The sequence below is a fragment of the Populus alba genome, chromosome 4 (genome assembly GCF_005239225.2).
Source record: "Populus alba chromosome 4, ASM523922v2, whole genome shotgun sequence".
NCBI lineage: Eukaryota > Viridiplantae > Streptophyta > Magnoliopsida > Malpighiales > Salicaceae > Populus > Populus alba.
The window spans coordinates 3,717,168-3,740,738 of record NC_133287.1 but is presented as its reverse complement, the minus strand read 5'-3'; the positions used below and the strand labels follow the sequence as shown (position 1 = coordinate 3,740,738).

At 34.0% G+C, this 23,571-nt stretch overlaps 3 protein-coding genes across 4 annotated transcripts; 1 reads left to right on the top strand and 2 right to left on the bottom strand.

Annotated features, from left to right (window-relative positions):
• Positions 1–8,107: 8,107 nt before the first annotated feature.
• On the top strand, positions 8,108–15,594 carry LOC118047304 (probable ubiquitin-conjugating enzyme E2 24). 2 transcript variants are annotated; one of them, XM_035056558.2, is made up of 9 exons: positions 8,108–8,592; positions 9,337–10,255; positions 10,367–11,827; positions 12,682–12,819; positions 13,279–13,725; positions 13,811–13,874; positions 13,947–14,086; positions 14,383–14,694; positions 15,173–15,594. In XM_035056558.2, the coding sequence occupies exons 3-9, from the start codon at positions 10,397–10,399 to the stop codon at positions 15,416–15,418; spliced, it is 2,778 nt and encodes a 925-aa protein (XP_034912449.1). In that variant the 5' UTR covers positions 8,108–8,592; positions 9,337–10,255; positions 10,367–10,396; the 3' UTR covers positions 15,419–15,594. The 2 variants fall into 2 exon arrangements, with proteins under 2 accessions (XP_034912449.1, XP_034912450.1); XM_035056559.2 differs by having other exon boundaries at positions 9,322–10,255.
• A 448-nt stretch (positions 15,595–16,042) lies between these two features.
• Positions 16,043–18,496, bottom strand: LOC118047305 (pentatricopeptide repeat-containing protein At2g33760-like). The gene is given in 2 exon segments (XM_035056561.2): positions 16,043–17,045; positions 17,048–18,496. Coding segments are annotated over 2 exon segments (1,791 nt in total). The 5' UTR covers positions 18,443–18,496; the 3' UTR covers positions 16,043–16,649.
• Positions 18,497–21,658: 3,162 nt separating this feature from the next.
• On the bottom strand, positions 21,659–22,372 carry LOC118047256 (CASP-like protein 1C3). Its single transcript, XM_035056502.2, has 3 exons — positions 22,218–22,372; positions 22,001–22,103; positions 21,659–21,892 (listed from the first exon to the last, which is right to left on the bottom strand). The coding sequence occupies exons 1-3, from the start codon at positions 22,370–22,372 to the stop codon at positions 21,659–21,661; spliced, it is 492 nt and encodes a 163-aa protein (XP_034912393.2).
• Positions 22,373–23,571: the final 1,199 nt, after the last annotated feature.

Here is a 23,571-nt window from a genome sequence, read left to right as displayed (position 1 = left end):
TTTAAAAAAAAAAAAAAAAAAAAGTTATTGTTTAGCCGTGGATAGTGAGTACCTTAAGGTTTTTTATTTACTATTTCACAATTCAGGAGATTAAAATAATTTTATAAAAAAAAAATTATTAAGCTAAAGACTAACAATCTAATATCAAAAAAAAAAAAAAAAACCTTAAAAAGGCCAAAATCAAACAGTCATAAGTTTTTTTCTTTACTATCGAGGTTGAGGCCTTTGAGTTTACTTTTTGTTGCTTTACAGGACTTGGGCCTTGCAGCGTTCAGAACCAAAATGAGCAACCGCCATCTTGATTTGGTGATTCCCATGTTGTTTTAGTTTCGTGTCCTGTCTTGTTTTAGACTTTGTGTTCAATGTCTATGCTATCTATTTTCGTTGGTTAATTTTCAATTGTGAAAGAACAACTCAAGAAATTCTTATTTGCTTAAGTTTTTGCTTTGCTTTTCTCTTAGGTTTTATGTTTTTCTTGATTGCATTGTTTGCTTCGGTCCTTGAAAAATGGCGGTGATCCATTTTAGGTCAAGTTATTGCATTTCTGTTCTTTTGACTTCGAACTTCGAATCCCCTTGTTGGGAGCCAAGTGTGTTGAAACCATCTGTTGGGATATTATCATTAATGGCCAATAACATGTGCACCTATCCTAATAAATAGAATTACTATTGTGAAAAAACTACAACAAAACTTACATCAACTATTGACAAAAATAATACAACTCACGTGTTTCTACTATTTGTGCCATAATTAATAGCTTCTTATTTTACCATTGATACCTATAAATAGAAGTATTTATTTAAAAGCAAAATATGAGAGAGAGTTGAGAGAGTACGTGAAGAGAATAAGAAAGAAAGAAAGAAAAGCTGCAATGATAGCAGTTGCAAGAACAACAATGTGAGCTGCGAGTTGAGTTTAAGTGGATGTGATCCTCCTCCTCTATATATTTGTATTATATCATTTTTCTATTTCTAATAATATGGACCTCTCCTGTGGATGTAGGTGGTTTGCCGAACCACGTTAAATATTATGTCAGTGTGCTTAGCCTTCAATAAATAACTATCAGTATATCACTGGTCGAATTCGACCCCATCAACTTATGGAATAATCAGGAAGCATGGACTGATGTGCTGTAGGCAGTGCTTCAGCAGCAAATAGGCTTCATCAAGGGAAGATGACAGTAACATTAATTTGTAGTGGCCTCTTTTATTATGCAAGGGTCACGGTTTGAACTCTCCCTAGAGTATTCGAGCCTTCAACCCTCCTCTCTTTACAAAGGAAAACAGAATGAAATAGGAAAGGTTTTCATAGTAAATTAATTCTTTGAAGTGTGGCATTGCCGTAGATTACTCTACATTGCTGCTGCTAGATTTGTTTATTAGGTGAGGTGAGACTTATTCATGTTTGTTTCTGACTGCAGTACTACCGCTAAATGGAGAGCTTGATATCTGTTCTTCGAGGCGCTATCAGAAATATGGTGCGAGGGAGTCTCTATTTTCCTTTTCTTTTATCCTCCACGGTGGTGTAATCTGCTGCATTCTGAAGTCTAACTCTATTGTCTGTAGTTGTCATTTTTGGGATGGGATTTGTTTAGAATATTTTGCTTTCTGTTTTAACATTAGGTAATCCTGGGGATTCCCCGATGTTTTTTTTGGTCTTGCGCATGTTCAACAGAGTTGTATAAAGATGAACCCTAGCTACCCAGAGAGACCTTATTGAACTGATGTTGAAGCACCGCATGTTGAAATTTATTTTTGGTCTCCCTGGATCGATGGCCTTGTGTTTGGTCACCCGACCCATGATTTTGAAGCCTTTAGGGGCCTCCATTCAAGTCAAGTCGGATCCATTTCCATTGGATTGTATTAAATCGTAATCCCTGGTTTCTTGCAGCTCCCTTCTCTTGCACGCATCTCTTTTGGTTATCTCAGGTCTACATTAGGAGGAATCTCTTCACTTTTGGTCGTTAAATTTATTTAGCCCTTTCCTCCTTTCTACCTCACCAGTTCCTTGATTAACTAAGGCCCCACTGATATCCTCGTATCACCGACCGAGGCTTTTGCCGTGCATGCCATGTCTGTTTAGTCTTTGAACCCACTAGCAAAATTATGCTATATATGCATGAAATGACCTCTCTCTCTCTCTCTCTCTCTCTCTCTCTCTCTCTCTCTCTCAACTGATGTGATGAAAGACCATTATCAACAGTTGAACAGGCAAGATGAATTAGTAAATCAGGTGGGAGTGGAGATATTGAAGCACTTAGACAGCTGGAGCTCAACCAGCCTATAGATTTTCTGTTTCCTTTTATATATATTCCATATTGAAATCTAAATCCTGCTATATGTTTTATGGGTGGTTGAAGGGCCATGGTGTTTCTCACGATGTGAATGGATTTCTCATTCCATAAGACAAAGTGCCTCTCAGTGGGACTCGCTTTCGCCGCCACCATCTTTCAACCACAAACTACATATATAAAAAAGACTATGGAATTTTCTGATGCACTTTGTTCCTCCCCCACTTCCTTTTTAAATATGATTATTCTAATAGAATCAGTTTTCACAATATTTTCTCCATTTTGTTTCCCCTGTGATCCAACTATTGTAAGCTCTATATATATATATATATATATATATATATATATTGGAATCCAGAAGCCTATCTGCGTACGAAGCAGCAGCTGGAATTCCGAAGGCCAACTGGTAGTAATATTGTAGCATTCAGTTCAGGAGAACAGTAGCACGAAAACTTTAGCTGCAAGAACAAGATCTGTGATCCAAGTAATGTGTGAAAGTCAACCACGTTTCTTAAATCCAACCAAGCACCAGAAAATCAATCCTCTTAGTGGTTTATAGCTTGGACCTCTCTGTTCGTTGTCTTGCTAATCAATGGCCAAAACATTTGTTTGTATTTTGTTTTTTTATGCATTAAACAAAGATAGTGGTTAAGAGTGGTTCCTCCCTCTCGTACTTACTTTTGTTCTTTTAAATAGATAAATCTGTTCTGCCCTCTCGTTTGCAATTCATAACGGATCCACTGCTGAGGTCTCCCACACATTCAGAAAAAAACAATAATATATATCTGGCAATGTGCATCATGCTCACAAACCTTTTTTTTCTTCTTGTCAAATTTGATTTTTTCTTGGATTCTTTTTTTTTTTTTTTTTTTTTTGATTAACCTGGGGTGTCCGGGCCAGCTTGCGCGCACCACGACTAATCCCCAGGGCCTAACTGAACACCCTGCAAGCCCAGAAGGCAGGTAAGTCACCGCGGGGATGGCAGGAAGGTATACAAAGGGGTTCCAACCCGTGCGGTATAGAGAGGGAACAAACGCCTCCCCCACTAGCAGAACCCCCAAGTACATGGGTAAGCTTGGGAGTCGAACTCAGGCAACTGAGGAGACTTCTGTCTCCCCAGCCGCTGGGCTGGGACCTCCCGCTGGGCTGGGTTCTTGATTTTATGGTTGGATTACACGTTAGAAAGTTACCCTTTTAATATTTCTTCATTAATCTCTCTTGATTATCGATGACCTCATGATATCTCTGTAGTTTTTGTTCTTGAGTTTGCTTTATTTCAAAAATATTGATGTTTATTAGTGTTTTTTCATATAATTTTAATATATTGATATTAAAAATAATAAAAAAATATTATGATATATTCGTAAATGAAAAAAGTTGGCATATTATGAAAATATTATTATGATATATTACGAAAACTTCTAATGTAGTGCTCTAAAAGATGGCTAACCTCCCTTGCTGACACCTGCGAACAGGGACCCTTGAATTGATAGCTCACAGTGACAAGAGGGGGTGATCAGGAACTTGGAATCACATCCAGGGCAGGTTCAAGGGGGAGAGAGCAAGAAGTGGTCCTTGCGCTCCACCCAAAAAGAGAAAATGGTGGTATAAAAAACTAATGTAAAATGTTTAATTTATCGAGTGAAAAGATAGTTAGGAAATAGTCATTTTCGTGGCCATATTTAAGCAATATTTCTGCCTTTCCAAAGATCGAAGAAATAAAGTTATTGCCGCCTCCTTGCTTTAATTTGGCGAACTTTTTTTTTTTTTTGAATTTAAGAAAATCTCATTCTCTAAAAAAATACATTTTATGAATCCAAATAAATAAATAAAACTTCAATTATCTTAAATTTTTACAAGAAATACATATTCTGATTCAAACTCAAAATTTATTATGTAAATTTCAAATCATTTATCATCATGTCACGCCTTTGGGAACTTTAATTTGGCAAACATGCTTGCCTGGATAAATTGTGGTGGTGAAGGATGATGCATGTAGCTTATATTTGGTCTTCCATCGCTATTGTTTCTACATTAGGATGAATTGATAATTCACTGTTTGAAATCTTGATTCAAATGTAATATTTTTGTTTATAGTTGATATGATTAATCAAAATTTGTATGAAATTGAGATGTTATTATTAAACTTGTGTGAGAATTTTCACGCTTTATCCATAATTTGGAGATGGGAGTTTTTTATTTTTTTTGTTGATAAATTCCATGATTTCGATCTGTTAATGAAAAATAACATGACATATGCTTGAAAATTAGAATAAGTTATATAAATTATCCCCTTCAACATAAGAATATAGATGAGTACATCAAAAGTTTGCAAATATTACACTATACCTTTTCTTTAAATTATTTTTGTATTTCAAAAGCGTTTTTAACAAAATTTAATTTTTTTTCTTTATTTTAAATTAATATTTTTTAGTGTTTTTAGATTATTTTGATGTCCTGATATCAAAAATAATTTTTAAAAAATAAAAAATATATATTATTTTAATATATTTATGAGTGAAAAGCATTTTGAAAATTAGTCATAACAATACACACATTTAAGGGATACACTATTGATTATGACATGGTTTTTAAGTTGATTCTTCATTGTTTAGCATTATAGTTTAAAATAATTAATAAAATTAAAAACTATAATGCACAGTAAATAACTTGTTCATAAATTCAGATGGCATCCTTTTTTAAGGTCTTATTAGTTTTAGTTACAAGATATTTCTAGTAAATATTTCATGGTATTTTCTTCCTTTTCTCTTGATATATATATATATTATATAACTCTTGTTTTTGCATTCTAGCTTGTTACTGGCCGCTTTCTGGCACTATAGCATCTAATAAGATTTTTCTCGACTATTATATATATATATTAAAAAACATTATGCCCTTACTATCAAAGGGGATGATTTTATCAAGAATAATGGCATTTGAGGAAAAAAATAAACCTCTTACTTAAAATATTTAATTTTTTAAGTGATTTAAAAACAAATTACTGCAAATTACCAAAAAAATGAAGACCACACTCCACATGTGTTGAGTATGATAAACAAAGGCAAAACCATCATTAATTTAAGTGCAAAATCACATACAAAACATTGTAAAATATGTAATTAAGAGGGTATTTGGTCCGTGATTGAACCGAAGTTATGAGAAATTTTAAGTCTTTTTTTTAATAATTGTTTTATGTTTTTAGATAATTTTAATATACTGATTTCAAAAATAAATTTTAAAAAATAAAAAAGATATTTTGATATATTTCCAAACTAAAAACACTTTCAAAAACAATTTTTAGCTCTATCTCAAACACTCCTTAAACATGTCTTAAATATAGTTATAAGATGTTTTTTCCATAATAATTATAGATAAATCAGCACAATACATGCATCAACATTAAAATCTTTCTTTAATTCCATGCTATTATATTCTCCAGCATTTCGCTGCAGATTGAACTATTTTTTTTCTAAACTTAAAAAAATTATTAAGAGTATGAGGATTTTTTTGATATTATTATTAAATCCAATAAAGTGATTTAATTTTGAAACTTGTAAACCTGACTTCTAGTATAACTCAACTTTCAAATTAAATCACATGGAAACTAATTCAAAGTGAATCATTCAATTTAATTGGTTCAAAGACAACTTGAATAACTAGTAAAAACACGGCATAGTTTTTTTTAAAAAAACTTCAAGATGGTATTTTATTTTTAATATTGAGATGATATTAAATTAGATTGACCTCGGTTTCCTACGACATGGGTCATGGACTTTAATAGGTTTAATAATTTTTTTGTTTTTATAAATTATTTTTATTTAATTTTATAATAGTATTAAATGCTTGAAAAATTGAGCACCAACCCTAAAAAAAACATTTATTTAACATCATGATAACTCTATAAAAAGTAGAAAAAAAATAAACCATGAATTTCATTTCCCAACCAATTTAATGTAGAAGAAGAGTTAAATAAAAAAAAAACAATTAGAAAAATTAAAGGACCATAAACTAAAAAAAACATATTAGGTTTGATGGGTAAACTCGTTAAACCCGTGAATTGGGTAACTCGGGTCAACATGCCAAACCCGCAAACCGGGTAGTGGATTCCATTTGGATTAATAACTTTTTTTTTCTAAACTATTGTTTATTTAACTATATAATAACAAAAATAGATGATCGCAAAATTGAGCGTCAAACTAATACTTAGACTTTTTTTTTTTAAGATTGTGATAATTTTATAGAAAACAAAACAAAATAAATTATGAAACTCAATTATCAATCAGCCTAATATCAAAAGATAAAATAAAAAAATGAATAAAAAAAAAGAGTTAAAGTCGTCAAACTCGTCAACAAGCGCATGGATTTTTTAAAATTTAATAACATCTTTAGTTTTTCAAAACTATTTTCTTAACTATGTAGTAAAAAGAAATACAAATGATCACATAATCGAGTTATATTAGAAGAAAAAAATGGTACCCCACTAAATCTATGGTTCAGGACAACCAGGATTACCTCACCAAACTCGCAAATTAGATCATTGACTCCACAAAGTTTAATAACTTATTTTTTTTTCTTGAAATCAATTTTTATTTAATTAAACTTTTTTTAAAATAGATTATACAAAAATGCTTGTATATTTTTTTTATACTAACCTAATATTAGGATATTTTTTTATACTGTGATAACTAATTAAAAACAAGTCTAAATCCTCGTAAGAACATCATATTAGGACTAAATTAATATATATATATATATATATATATATATATTGCTGAGGCGTGGGGAAACAGTGTGTCCCCAACACTTTTTTGCTTTATACTCAATTAATAATATAAAGTGAGCTAATCAGGCCTGAATCTAAACTAAGAATATTCTTCGGAGTAAAGTATGAAGATCAGAATAAACACTTTGATTTGTGCTTTCATCATGAGGCACTTGCTTGTCAAAAAAGGGCAGACATTGGCTTTAAACGAGGAATGCTACCAAGCATATTCTTTATGCTGTTTCCAAAATATAAAAAATAAAAATTTAATCAGATATTCAAACTTCAATTTAGCTCTGACATGTGCAAGCCATGATCTTATTATTGCCGAATAAACACACACCAATTTTAAAAGTCTTTCGGAGTGTGACTGTAATTGTTTTAAAGTGTTTTTTTGAAATATATTAAAATAATATTTTTTTTATTTTTAAAAAATTATTTTTAAGATTAACATATTAAAATAATCCAAAATATAAAAAAAATAATAAAAAAATTAATTTTTTTAAAAATACAGATTAACCCGTATTTCCAAACGTTCTTTTACCGATATTGTACTACTAGTTTTTGAATAAAAAAAGGTTAGAAATTGTTTGTTATTATAATAATGGTTAATATTTAAAATAATATTTTATTTATTTTTAATATAATAATCTAAAATTTTAAAAATAATTAACTTAGAATAAAAAAAAATTCAAAATCACTTAAAAAAAAAAAAAAACAAGTTGTAAAACTTCAACTTTGCCGACTGGCTTACCCAAATTTTGGTTGAATATGCAATCCGACAAGGCACAATTAAGAAAGTCAGCACAACATTAGTGGAAGAAACTTGAGTGATGGGAGACTATAAAGGGAGGACTCTATGTCGTTGGCACTTAAAAAAAAAAAAAAAAAAAAAAAAAAAAAAAAAACCTAAATTCAACCTCAAGCAATTTGATTTCTCCCCAGTGATTAGTATATTCATTTGATTAGAGAAAAGGGCAAATTAGTGATTCCAGTCATATAACTGTTTTAGTCAACTCTTTCTCCAGGGAGTACCGCAGAGTGTTTGTGTCTGATGCTGATGGTATATTCCGCGATAGCAGTCCCTATATCGTATTGGACGGGACTGAAAATTTAAGCACTCAGAAAAAACCCTCCAACGTTTCAGATCCTGGAGAGAGAAACAAACCAAAACAGCCTTAAACACTTACCAACTAAATTCTAGAGAGATAAAGAAACTGACCCCTTGTTTCCTTTTCTTTCTCCACTCACTGTCTCTGTCTTTGTGCAATGTTCTCCAGTTCTGTTTATGGCTTGATGTGTGTGATTCAGAGCGGACGTCCTTACTGAATTCTCTGATTTCCCAGTAACTTAAAGCTTCTTCTTCTTTCCTTGGTGCGTGAGAAAAGTCAAAGAACTTGTTTTTATTGCCGAGTTATGACTGGGTTGGCCTCTTTTGATTGGCTCGCGTAGTACTTTTTGTGGTTTTCTTGGTGGTGGTAGATTGCTGGTGATAGTTTGCACGCATGGCTCCTGTGATGCATAGAAGCTTCAAATGGTACTTTTCTCTTAAACGCTCTCTCTCTCTCTCTCTCTTTTATTTTACATGCATGCATGCATACAGAATGTGCATTTATGGTATGCCTCATGGTGGGGTTGATGCATTGTTATATGTTTTGGAGGTCTTAAGAACTGCGGTGTGGATTGCTGGTTCTTGTTATTTGAGGTTAGTTTTTCATTTTTTCACATATCATATTGTTTTGAATTGCTTTGGGAATTGGAATCCGATTCCTTTGTCGGCTTTTGATGGAATCCAATTCCTTCAGATGTTTAGAAGGTGCATGTTTGCTTTATATAGTTTTATTTATGTTGTTAGTTGTTACTTTATGATACTGTTATTGAAGGAAGTTGTCCTGGGAATATGCAGAGAAACATAGTTTAGGCGATTTAATTCTTTCTTTAGGATATATTCAATACATGGGGCTAACGTTTTCCATATTTCTATACTCTTGCTCTCTGTCAATATATCTGCCTGTGTCTGTGAATTTATGTATGTTTTCATGAAGCATGGTACATAAAATTGAATCGAAGAGTTCTTTCTTTCAGAATGGGGGGTAGATTTCTGTTTTTTGGAATTAAAATTCATTTTTGAAGGGCTTTTACTCATGAGAAAATATGGTTACGATAGGCAGAAAAATCCATCCATCATGTTTCTTCAAACCTGTCTACCTTTTCGTGACTTATTGGTTTATGGGCTTATTTTTTCTTTATATAATATCAACTATAGGTTTTGTTCTTGCAGGTTGCATGGAGAACCTGAACTATACGCAAAAGGGCTTACTTTTGGCAACTACAGATGGCTATGAGAGAGTTCTGTTTTGAGATATCATTGAGCACATGATCAAGTTTCCTTGAATCAAGTTAAGCTGCAAGAAGTCTGTCTGGTTGACCTGGTCTTGGTCTTATGTTCTTAATCCGTTTAGCTGAGTACGTTTCATGAGGTTTTGGCAATTGGCACTAGATCAACCTGGCAGAAAGTTTGGCTTGAACAGGGCAAATCTTCTTTGGCAATATAAATCTGCTTCCCAAAAGAAGCAAATTTTATTACTTTTTAAGAGTTGGTAGACGGTAATAGTATTTAAACTTTGAGATTATGCTCTTTAGGGCAAATCTCCTTTGGCAAAGTAACTAGGAAATTCACCTGAAAGTGAATATTCAAGTAGAGTTGATACTTCAGATAGCTGTAATCTATCATCATCCACCAAGAATTCCCCTCCATGTGAAGAGAAGATCTTCTTTGGCAATGAATTCTTTTTTCTCTGTTGAGCTTCACTCCTATCTGCAACAGTTGTGGCTCATCAATTTATCAGCTGTGCATTACCTTTTTTGAAAGTTTCTTCTTGCGGAAGCTTCAGTCCATTTGTTGGGCAAATCTCCTTTGGCATTTGTAGTCCTCGTCGACTCCTGTTATCCCTGTAGGGAAAATCTCCTTTGGCATTAGGAAGTTCTTCCTGTTATCCCTTTAAGGAAAATTTTTGGTGTTTCGAGCGTCATCTCTGCCTTTAAAGGTTAGGATATCTTGTTGGGATAACTATATTGATCCTCAGCATTGATTGAGAAAATACATAACTGTTCAACCCATTCCACATTATTTCCACCTGTAGTTCGATCCTCTGGCACACAACCATTTGGTTATCCACTGCCAGTGTGTTAATTGAACGGTACTTCTCTCTTCTTACTCACTACTCATGTCTTTCTTTTTTCAACTTATTTGTTAAATTTGCATTTTTGGATTATTATTACCTTAAATCATCATGTTGTTCTTGTCCCAGGGCTGAAGTTTATTTATATTGGTGTACGCGATGGATATGCTTCCTAATGATTCTGATTGGGAAAGTTTCAGTGGAAATTACAGTAGCAGTGAGGACATAGAAGAACTTGACTTTCTGTATTGCGGGAGGGCAAGCAGAATTCTCTCTAGTCTGGAGGAAAGCATAGGGAAAATTGATGATTTCCTCTCATTTGAGAGGGGCTTCATACATGGAGACGTTGTTTGTTCTGCGACCGATCCATCTGGACAGATGGGCAGAGTTGTAAATGTCAATATGCTCGTCAACTTGGAAAGTGGTCATGGAAGAATCATAAAAGATGTTGATTCAAAGAAGCTTTTGAAGATTCGCTCCATTTCAGTGGGAGATTATGTGGTTCACGGACCCTGGATAGGAAGGGTTGATGAAGTTATTGAATCTGTCACTGTCATTTTTGATGATGGGACATCTTGTGAGGTCACTGCAGTGGATCAAGAAAAGCTCTTGCCAATTTCTCCCAACATACTTGAAGATTCGATGCATCCTTATTATCCAGGACAGAGAGTGCGGATCAGGCTCTCAGCGCTGTCTAAATCAGCTACATGGTTATGCGGAGCTTGGAATGAAAATCAGGATGTAGGGACTGTTTCTGCTGTAAACGCAGGTTTGGTGTATGTAGATTGGCTTGCCTGTGCTCTTGTTGGTCGTGATTTGAGTTTGCCTGCTCCTCAGCGTTTGCAGGATGCAAAAAAACTCAATTTGTTGTCATGCTTTTTGCATGAAAATTGGCAACTTGGTGACTGGTGTGTGCTTCCTTTGGCTGATTGTACGGGTGGGAAGGAGCGGATACTTTTTGATGCATCTATCATTGAGATCATCGAAAAGGACAGGAAGAGGGGCCAGGGGTTTACGGGATGGAACCCCTCTCCAATTTTTCAGGATATATTTGTTATTGTGAAGACAAAAACCATTGTTAATGTTGTGTGGCAAGACGGTAGTTGCTCGCAGGGATTGGATTCAAAGTCTCTGCTCCCTGTAAACATTGTCAACGCTTATGATTTCTGGCCTGGGCAATTCGTACTAGACAAGGGTGCTTGTGATGATCCATATGTTTCAGGTAACCAAAAATGGGGTTTTGTGAATTGCGTGGATGCAAAGGAACAGATTGTTAAGGTGAAATGGAAATCCTTTGGAGTGAACCAGGCTGACATTGTAGGAAGTGACCAGATTGAGGAAACTGTTAGTGCTTATGAACTGGTTGAACACCCTGAATACTCCTTCTCTTATGGGGATATTGTATTTAAAAATTTGGATCAAGCTAATAAAGATCACTTGAACAGAGACTCTGGAATGGGTGCGGATGCTGCTCTTGAAGGCAGTGACCATGGTAAAGATCAGGTTGATTACTTGTCCTGCATCGGCTGTGTGACAGGTTTTGAAGATGGTGATGTTGAGGTGACATGGGCTTCTAGTCTCAAAACCAAGGTGCGAGCTCTAGCCATTTTCATTCTTCATCTGAAATAATATTATTATTTTGTTAATTGATTTACCATTTTCTAGTTTCAGTAGGCATTTGAGAGTCCATGATGAGTTAATTTGCACTCTCTTGGACACAATTAGATGGTGTAGTTCACTTCATTTCTCTATCATCAGTTGTCAGTTGTGCTTTGTGTTACAGAACAAGGGGTGATAGAATGGAAGTTGCACAAGATCCAAAGGCTAATTCTGAATTTTTTATGAAAAAACCAGAGATCAACTGGCATTGTATGCCCTAGTTAGTTTGGTTATTACTATCTAGAACATGCATATTTCCTTATCCTCGTTACTCATTACAGATCTTGCTGCTCATGTCGTAAACCTGCAACCCACCCAGCAGCCACTGGACTATGCACTGCTACTTATAGGAAATTGTCTTGTTCTTTTAGAGAGGAGACCATTAGTGAGCTTTCGGGAGAATCCTAGATGAGCCATAAAAATAGGGCCAGCAGGTTACCTGGATTAGTTCACCCCACCCTGCACCTAGTGATGCTCACATTATGGTTTGACTTAAAAAAAGGAAAGAAATTTATCGAGCACTTTTGGATTCAGATCTAGTTTTGGGGTCAGTATTTTGAATTTCTTTTGCTTTTCCTTTTGACATGTATCAGCAGGATTTATATTTGTGTTAGGATAATCTCAGTTTCAAAGACCAGTTAAATATTCTAGTTACTTAGAATGTAGGGCATAATTCATCTTCTGAAATCAGCTTTTAAATTACTCTCTGCCTTTTGTTCTTCCTTCATTGCTGAGGAGATTAATTGAAGCATCAATCTTAAATACCATGTTGGGCATTGTTACAGGTTTCACCTAATCACATTTTTCGAATTGATAGATGTGAAGTTTCAGCCGAAACAATCACGCAACATGAACAACGTGAAGAGGAAGTGATTAAAGAGACGGTTGATCATGACGAACAATTTTCGATCCTGAAAGGAAAGGTAAATTCAACCCCCCCCCCTCCTCTTGTAACAAGAAAATAGAGTTGCTCTCCAGGTTTGGGAGTTTATACGGGTGATAACATTCTGAAATGAATTTTAAGGAAGCAACTTGCATGTCGAGTCTGGAGCTATGGACTTCTGAAATGGCTTCTGTCAAATCCAGGATTTCAGTTTTGCGACATGTTTCAGCTGTTACAATTCTGGTGAATGATCTGCTGAGTTTTGAAGTATAGAGACATCTAGGATTAATCTGCTGAATAGCACAAGAATATTCTGTACTACTAAAAACTCACTCAGCTTAATGCCCATTTTGATTGCTTAATAAACTGATGGGAAAAGAAATCAATGAAACATAAGTAGGCTCTAAATTAATGTTTTGGTTGTTTGATAAAGCTTGTTGTATCATGTGCATTTTCATCTCCTATGAAAATTTGAGCTGAAGAATAGTTACATTCTCAGGACTCGCTAAATTCCATTAGCTTTGGCAATGAGAACGCTAAGTGCCCACGGGAGTCTAGTTCCTTTTCCCTTCCTGAATTCACTCTTGGATTTTTCTCAAGGATTACAGAAGGTATATTTGGATCCTTTGGTTCCACATCAGTGTCTGGCCCAATAGCATCTGACTCTATTTCTGAAGATGGAAATCGATCCAAGACACCTGAGGAGAAAGAAAAGCTGGAAACTTGTGATCTGTGCATGGAGTTGCAACCTTTAGTAGCAGGTGACATCCTGAGATTTGAAGGGACAGATTTAAAGCCAGAAGCCAATGATGATCAGGAAAGAAAAGGACATCGATCTTCATCTGCCAGCAATAGTTCAGAACAGTTCAAACGATTTGATATGGTTGTTGATTGCTCTGACCACCACTTTCTTGTTGGTGAAGGCAATGCACTGGCATTGTCTCAGGTCAGAAACTTGACTTCATTTTCCCGTAAACTTAGTGGTCAACAGGAATAATCAATCATATGCTTTCTGTTTTTTCTCTACACAGGTGAAAAGAGGTTGGTTGAAGAAAGTTCAACAGGAATGGAGTGTTCTAGAAAAGAATCTTCCTGGTAAGTTATTTTGTGAAGAGGTTCGTTGTTCAACTTTTGCATCATTTCTAAGACCTTTGGTTACTTGAACAGAGTCAATCTATGTCCGCGTCTATGAGGATAGAATGGATCTCCTTCGGGCAGCCATTGTTGGTTCAAATGGAACTCCATATCATGATGGGCTGTTCTTTTTCGATATATTTCTTCCACCGGAGTATCCTCAGGAACCACCTGTAAGTAAATCTGAGGTTCCAAAGCTTTTACGCTCTAGAGCTGCTTGAGTAAATGGCTGCAAATCAGGCAGGGTTCAAAGACAGCATGGTCTATATAAGCTGTTTTCCTTCTACCAAAGGGTTAATTTGACTATGCAGTGCCATTGTTCAAAGGGACATACAATTTTTTTAAATTAGGGTATCCTATTTAGAATTCTGTATTTTTTTTTCTTTTAACTGTATATCTACTTGTATGAATGAGGATGCATTCATTTTTACAAGAAACTTACCTTTGGTCAATGTAATCTCTCGTGCAGTCGGTGCATTATCGCTCTGGTGGACTTCGAGTCAATCCGAATTTATACGAGTCTGGAAAAATCTGTCTCAGTCTCCTCAACACATGGACAGGCTCAGGCTCTGAAGTATGGAATCCAGAAAGCTCCAGTATTCTCCAAGTTCTTCTCTCCCTCCAGGCCCTTGTGCTTAATGAAAAACCATACTTCAACGAAGCTGGGTTTGATAAGCAGATAGGAAGAGCTGAGGGAGAGAAAAACTCTATAAGCTATAATGAAAAGGCATTCCTTATGACATGGAAGTCCATGCTTTACCTTATTCGCCAACCACCAAAGGTAAAATAAACATTTCTGGTATCAAAATTACTCCACTGCTGCATCAATTTTAGTAATGACTATGATGATAGTTGTCCTTGAGATATAATCATTATATCATTAGAAAGCCAACTGCTGCTTTGTTGACTACTACTCGTTACTTTTGGATTAGTCTAATATTATGGGGGTGCTTAGATCCCATAGATGAATTTGGCATGGTCCTTGAAAAGGCACTTTCATTTCCAACATCGCAGGGTGGAGTCAACACTTTCAACGATAAATGCGTTTTCAAGTACTGTATATCATGACGATCGAGTGTCCATATTATGTTTACAAGAAAATTCTCCATTAAAACTATTTATGTGAGATTTACGGGATTTTGGACTTCCATATCCTGTTATTTCCTCAAACTTTCCCTTCCCTCCCTATGAATACTTTAGAAACACGGTAGAAGAATGCTGTTACTATCAGGATTAATTGTGTCAATGTCCTGTTACAGCATTTTGAGGCCCTCGTGGAGGAGCACTTAAGTGAACGTTCCCAGAATATTCTATCGTCTTGTAAATCATATCTGGAAGGAGCTCCGGTGGCGTATGCACCTGACAGTGGAAAGACTTGGCATGAAAATCAAAAGGGTGCTTCCACAGGGTTCAAAATCATGCTAGGAAAGCTCTTCTCAAAGCTCGTGGAGGCATTTTCTGGTAAAGGAATTGATTGCAGCCAATTCATTGAGCAAGAGAAATGAATGGGCATGGCAAGGCATTCCTCATATATTTGTAATTCTGTATGATATCAAAGTGTTCTTGGTGATTTTCAGTCAAATACATAATCTCAAAAAACAATAATGTACTGTGGTTTGCGAAGACTGCAAAACTTCAAATAATAAAATAAAATTTGGATGGGTGTGTAAATGATTTTACAGTGATGGTGTCACTGCTTTTTTAAATTTCCTTTGGAACATTGTCAAAGCAGCTTGCATGGCATGCAATTCTTACGACTGTTTGGTTCTCCAGACTCCAAGTTTCCCGCAACCAACAGAAGAAAAAAATGATGTTTTTATGCAACATATTTTTATTGTCGATGAGAATTTTCTTTTTCCAAGTGAAAATGGAGGCCAGGAAGACATAAATTTAGCTCAGCTCTTTGGCTGTTAAGAGTTGAATTTGAAGGGGTGTGAAAAACTTTGATGGTAAACATTATGATTATGAAGTTGTAAGATCAAAAACATTATGATTTCTATTTGATTGTTTATGTTTATGATTAGAGAATTGCTTGCGGCAGATGTCTTCTTGCAGGCGCATCATGCAGCCAGTCCTCTTCGCTGAAAAGAATAGGCTGCAGAACACTGTTCTGCCAAATGCTGCAGGTATCCAGGCAAATCTTTTCACATTTGTTACCTTTGAGAAATGTACCAACTGATTTTCTTAAAAAGAAATTGAATTCATCAGAGTTTTACATATGTGATAATCTTACAAGATCACGCTTCTTCTAAAGCTAAATGGACAATTGATGGTTCGTCTTCTTGTTCTTGTTCTTATTACTCTTGTATTCGCTGCTGATGCAATGCCTTAGATCACTAACCACATAAAGAAAAGCATTGTTTTTCTGCTGCCATTGTGGCTTGGTATTTATCAAGGAACACTGAAAGATTTGTAGCTTCTTGCGGGATGATCCAAATAGTAATAGCTTAATGACAACATTCCAGGAAATAAGGCAGCTATTGTGCAAATGAATTTGGTGATGATCCCTTCATCCCCCATGTCTACAATGATTCATGTCTTAATCAAGAGGATCCAGGCTGAAAAATGAGCAATCGATGCCCTTCATGACTGTTTTTGCTTTTCTCAACCACAACACGGGACTCCTATTGACCAGTTAAATCTTGATGCGTCTCCAAGTCTATTTTTGGGCGATACATCAAAGCACAAATAGATGATATTTGTTTCGTACTGGTTCAAAGATGCAAAAGGGAGTCTTCACCAATAATCCAGACAAGAACATGAGCCATTCTTGAAGTGGTGGAAGAGCAGCTTATCACGAACAATAATCTCTCTATTGGAGATAACTGAAATATATTTAATGGCAGAATGACGATCTTCACACATTCGAAGGTTCTTCACAATCCTAATAACAGTCCCACGGCTGGTTTTCAACAACCCAAATGCTATCACAAGCTTCTCGCCATGGTATCCAAGTGCAAATTCTCTCTCCCCCTCTTCCAATTCATGCATAACCGAATCGGATACTGTCACATAACGAGCTTCTCTACACTTCCGCGTTAACTGATCTAGATAATGATAAATTTCATTTGTCTCAGTGTGAGACTTGTCCCCCATGCTAAACAAACAAGTCTTACGATCCAATTCTATTGTGTACTATAGCCAACTTGTTTCTTTAAGCATTTTCGAATCATATTGTCTCTAACCATTTCAACTTGGTCCATTCTGCCTGCCAGGGCATATATATTTGAGAGGGTCACATAATGAGCTGGATTTTCTGGTTCAGAAGCTAAGAGATGCTCAGCAACTTGAGCTCCAAGGCCAAAATTCTTATGCATCTTGCAAGCTCCAAGCATCGCTGTCCAAATAGCAGGTGCTGGGTCTTCATGAATTTCTTTGATAAAATTGTATGCTTCATCGAGAAGACCAGCACGACCAAGCATATCCACCAAGCAAACATGATGCTCCACTTCAGGCACCAGACGATACTCTTCTCGCATGCTTTCAAACACCCGGCGCCCTTCATTCACTAACCCTCCATACGCGCATGCTGACAAAACAGCAACAAATGTGATACTATTAGGAAGCAATCCATTTCTTCTCATTTCATGAAACAACTCGACTGCTTGGCTACCATAACCATTTGTTCCATACCCAGAAATCATTGCCGTCCAGGCCACCACATTCCTTTCCTTCATCGAATCAAAAACCTCCCTCGCTTTATTCACATTCCCACACCTTGTATACATATTAATCAACGAAGTGCCAAGCACTACATTCAAATCCAAACCATTCCCAACAGCATACTCATGCACCCAACACCCTAAAACAAAAGCACCCAAATGAGCACAAGCGGATAAAACACTCACAAACGTGGCCGAATTCGGTTCAACACCTATTTCCTTCATTCGGTCAAACAACCTAATTGCCTCTTTAGCAAACCCATTTTGCTCATACCCCGAAATCATCGAATTCCAAGTCACAACACTCCTGTCACGCATTTTATCAAACACCTTCCTCGCATTACACAAATCACCACACTTTCCATAAAAAGACACCAAAGCAGTTTGAACATACACATCCGATCCAAACCCATTAACCAAACCATGACCATGAATAATCCTCCCATGTCTCAGAGCCACTAAATCAGCACAAGATTTAATCACGCTCGTAAGAGTATAATTTGAAGGTGCAACATTAGAAAGGACCATGCGGGTATAGAAGTAAAGGGAATAAACAGAGAAGCTGTGGAATTTGGAGGTGGATCTGATCAGGGAAGTGAAGAGAAAAGAATCTGGATTTGGGACAATGAGAAAGATTTGACGCGTGTAGCTAATGGAGCCAGCAGCGCAAGCTAAATTGAGAAGCTTAGTTAGAAGGAATCGGCTGCAACCATAGCCTGAGACTATTACATGGGCGTGGACTTGGTGAAGAAGTTTGAGACGTGGTCCTGCTTGGAGAAGTAAATTATAAGCTGGAGAATGTGGATGCTTATGGTGTTGTTTAATCTCCATAAAAGTTCGCCATGGAACTGCTAGTGTGTTATTCATATGCAATTTCGGGGGTGGGGAAACGTTTTCTTATTTGAGAAAGGTCAAATTTTAGCCCTTAGTCTTTCTTTTTTATTCTATTTAATTTACTCTCTTTTTTCATATTAAGCTCACCAGCCGTATTTAAAAAATAAATTATTTCTTTTAGTTTTTAAAATCATTTTAATATGATTACGTGAAATTAACACATGAAAAGAGAGTTTCTCGACTACTATTTTCAGGGGAAGAAAAAAAATCAAAAAAACCAATTAAATTAAAAAAAACTTTAAAAAAAATTAAAAAAAATCAAACCATAAAAAAAATTCGATTAAACTGATTAAAATTTTAAAAAAATCGACTGGTTTGGTTTTGCTCGATTCGGTTTTCGGTTTAATAAACCCGAAACCAAAAAAATTCAGAAAAAAACAAGCTAAATCGAAAAAACCGAGCCAAAACCAAAAAATTGAGCCAAACAGGTTTGAACCGGTTTTTGTCCTAAAAAACCAAACTAAAATCAATTGGTTTTAAATCAAATTTTGATTTTAAAAAAAATTAATTTAATTTTTTTTTTATAAAAACTGAACCAAACTGAAAATGATCGCCCCTAATTATTTTAGTGTCTGATCTTTGCTAATCTTTGATTTTTATTTTGTTTAAATGTCTAATTTATTTTAATTGAGCGTATTATATCATTTAAGACTGTTAAATATTGACATCACCGGTACCAATCAACACATGATTTTTTTTATATTTTTTATAGATATGAGAAAAAAAAAATGTATCCCGCTTGAAATTAAAGAGCTGCAATTTCAGTGCTCAACCTTTGATTTATATTTTGTATGAGTGTTTAACATTTTATTTTATCTATTTGAGTTATTGACCTCGGAATTTTTTCTATTTAAGATCATCTAAAACTGTTAAATATTGATGTGATTGGTATCAACTAAGACATGGCTGTTTTGTACTACCATAGAGTGAAAGATCTTGCTCCAAGATTATTAAAAACAAAATGAATAATATATATATATATATATATATATAAAAGGTTGCAGAAATTTGAAAAAAAATGGAAACGGTAAAAAAAATTAATAAAATATGTCAATATTGCATCACTCCAGCATTAAATAGGCTCTTAAAAAAGAAATTCAAAGTAGAATGAGTAAATTGAAAAACATTATATATAAAAATTAAAAATTAAGGGTTAAATTGAAAAAAAATAAAATTTTAATAAAAAATATAAAAATCAAAAACTAAAATAATTAAATTTGAAATACCAATAACAATAACAAACATAGTTTATTTATAAGGGTAGGAGAAAGAAAATGAAGGTAAAAAAAAATACAAAGAATAACCTGCAATAATTTGACCACATTTAGATGACACGTGCTCCTCAAAATGAAAGAGATAATGTAAAAGAAGACAATGAAGAATAAAATAATATAACAAAAGCCTATTTTGTTTACCATTAGCAGCCAATGCCATCCAAAATACACGATGGCTCCAACACAATGACGCATGTACAACAAATGCCAATAATTTTTGCAAATAAAAAATACTACTTTAATATTAAATTACGTTACTATTTCTAACCAAACCAATAATTAAAAAAAAAAAAAAAAAAGCTAAAAGTTCTTAATATCCATGAACCCCAATTAATTAAATTTTTTGGATCTGGGGATACCTATGTAATTTTACATGAAAAATAATATTTAAATACCCCTACCTAACACTATTGAATTTTTTTTTATTCTTAGGAGTATTTTAGTTATTTCATTGTTCATAAAAAGATTGAATAGATAAAAATACCCCTAAAAAACTAGTAATAATTAAATTATTTGCTGTATAAAAATATCAAAATACCTCCAATTCAAAAGCAAGCAATTTTTGTCAGGAAACAAAAAACAATCATTATATTATAGTGGTGAATAGAAAAATATGTGAGGGGCTATGGGGATTTTGCTTTTAGTTTTAATGTTTTTGTTATTATACTACAAGAGGTGAAAGCAAGTGTACATAAGTATTACACAAAACTCTAAATGTTGTAAAATATTATGCACATAAATATCATTCATTCTCTTATATTTTATTATGGACTCATTATTTAATTTTTTTTTTATTTTAGTCTTTAAACTTTTCAAATTATATCTATTTGGTCCCTTAATATTTTTGTAATTCAATTTTGGTGTAAGAATTCATTTTTGTTGTTTGTAATTCCTGCTTTGAGAGAAAAAAGAGAAAAATCACCGAATTTTAGCGTTACAAAGAGAAAATCTGTGTTGAAACCAATTCTGACCACCAAAATAGTCAATTTTAATATCAAAGGATTCCATTTGGTGAAAAAAGTTCCATTTAAATGTGTTTTCACTTAGAAATTATCTAAAAAATTAGATCTAAGCTTGGAAATATTTTTTATTTTGGGATGATTTTGAGTTTTTGTATTGTTTTTTAGGTTTTTTTAAGATTATTTATGGGTTTTTCCAAGGTTTTTAGGTTTTTTTTAGATGTTTTCGGTCAAAATAAATTAAAAAATAAGTTTCTAAAAAAAAAAACCTTAATTTTCTAACCACCATGATAATTAGAAATGAAATACCGAGAAATCAAGCGAGAAGTTGGCTGTCTCAGCAAATGATGCATTGCTTGACCTGTTTTTTTAGGTTAAGAGTTTGTAGACAAACTTCACAACATACTGTGAGTTATAATAATATATTAGTTCATGTCCAAATCATAATCCTCGGTGAAAAACTACTCATATTGAATGTTATTTATAAAATCCAGGTTTACACTTCAATCTATATTAAATTTTAGATTTTTTAAAACACATTTTCTCATGGATTTAATTCATATATTTAAGAAAATAAATAACAAATATATTTAATTCATCTCATCTTCTTCCACTGCTTGAGTACTGATGAGCCGGATAAAGATGGAAATCTTGAGTTTGAAGAGTCAAAGCTAACATGGATGAAAGAGTATGACGGAGTGCTAGGTAAAAGGCAAGAATTAATAACAGTAAAAATATGAAAACGTTTTGGCTATTATCCATATTCTTCTAATTAAACAATGATCATACATACATACATACATACATAAATATACATATAAATATACATATACATATATATATGTATATGATCATAAGTAAAATACATTTAACTTGTATAAGAAAGGCAGGTGAACGACAGGACCCAAGAACAAATCATGATACAAACTCTTTAGTCTTCACTCAAGGAAGCTTGGCTAAGGCGTTACAACAAAAATAGGACTGAGGACAACATAGAGGGAACAAAGAAGAAGCACAAAGTAAATTATTGCAGCAGCGAGACCAGCAATAAGAGCTATCGTCACTTGGTCACAGAAATCAGGAACTTGTTCACAAACAGGTAGCCAGCCAGCATGAGTGTTCCCTTTCTTGCCCACCTGAGCTATTGCCAACGCAGCAGAAATGCTTGATGTCAGCAGCACTGTCGTGACCTATAACAATCAAAGTCCCATTACAACTCATAACTTTATATTTTCATGAAAATAAGCACATAAAAGAGAGGGAAAAAAAAAAAAAAAGAAATTTTCATCGCTACGTACCATATCCAGGATCACAAGTAAGCGCCAAAACAGGCTTTTGAATGAGAGAAGGATGGATATAACAATATATCCACCTGCAATCGCCTCTGCAATCACAAAGTACCTATTTGCCAACATTTTAAACCAATAAAACCATTACTACATATAAAAATGCACTGAAAAAAGGATGGTAATAATCGGGGGCGGGGCAGAGAGCGGAGGAAGTCGTTAAACTTACTTGAATACAGGTGTGTTGCTGTATTTTACAGTGAATGTTAAGTTCAAGACTTGAGCAGAGTCATGGCTGGTGACCATGAAGACGATTGCAACAACAGTAGCAGCCAAGGCAAGGAGCCTTAGGATATTGGTGAAGATCTTCTTAAGCTTAGCCATGGAGGTTAGCAATTGTTGGTGAGTTGAAGTTATTATTAAGAGGGAAATGGGGTGTCTGTGATAGTTTTTAAATGCAGAAACATATGGACACCTTGGGACAGTACAGGTGGCTGAAGCAAAGAGGTGTAATGTGGCGAGACACAGAGAGGGGTGGTGCACTTGTTTCCCCCTCTGGTATCTTCCGGGAAACTATGGTTGGTAACCAATCAATGTGTGAAACTATAGAGTCCAATGTTTTTTATTTTAATATTTGTACATTCATATTTTATGGAGTATGTAAAGCTTTTCAAGTAAATATGATAGCATAATAATTCTGATTAGTCTTTGCATTACATCATACACCCGCGATATGCGTCAGGTAAAATTATTTTAAACAGATTATATATATATATATATATATATATATATATATATATATATATATAATGTGTTTTTATTTTTCAAAAAAAAATAAATCGTTTACATATTGATTCGATGTAATCCAATCAATTTAAGAAGTCTAAATGTAACCTAGACAATAACAAAAATATAATTTGATTAAAAAAATTCAAGGTAATATTTTAAAAAAAAAACATTAAGATGACAATATATTTAATCAGTTTGGATCAACTTAGTTTAGCACGTAAGATTCACAATCCGGATTATAAGACTATGATAATTTCATTATATGTAAATAAAAAATATATTGAAGCTTAATTATCAATCAACTAAATATTGAAGAATAAAATTGAAAAAAAAAAAGATAAAAAAACTCGACTCAACCTAGATTAACTTGTTAAACTTAGATCATGAGATTGAAATAACTCAATAGAAAGCAAATCAGTAATAATTATGAAATTCAATTCTCAATCAATCCAACATTTGAAAATGAAATTGAAAAACAATATCGATTACATAAAGGATAAAAAAATGACTATAGTCAACCCAATTTAACACGTTAAACCCTTAACTCAAGTCATGAGACCAACATTATTTTATAGAAAGCAAATTGAAAAAAAAAAAACTTAATTTTTAATTAACTCGAATATTGAAGGATGAAATTGAAAAAAAAAACCCGAGTCAATCGATTTAACTCACAAAACTTATAATTCGAGTTATGAGATTGTGATAATCTCATTGAAAATAAACTGATATAAATTATATAATTCAATTCTTAATAAATCTAATATTTAAAAACAAAATTATATTAAAAAATTATT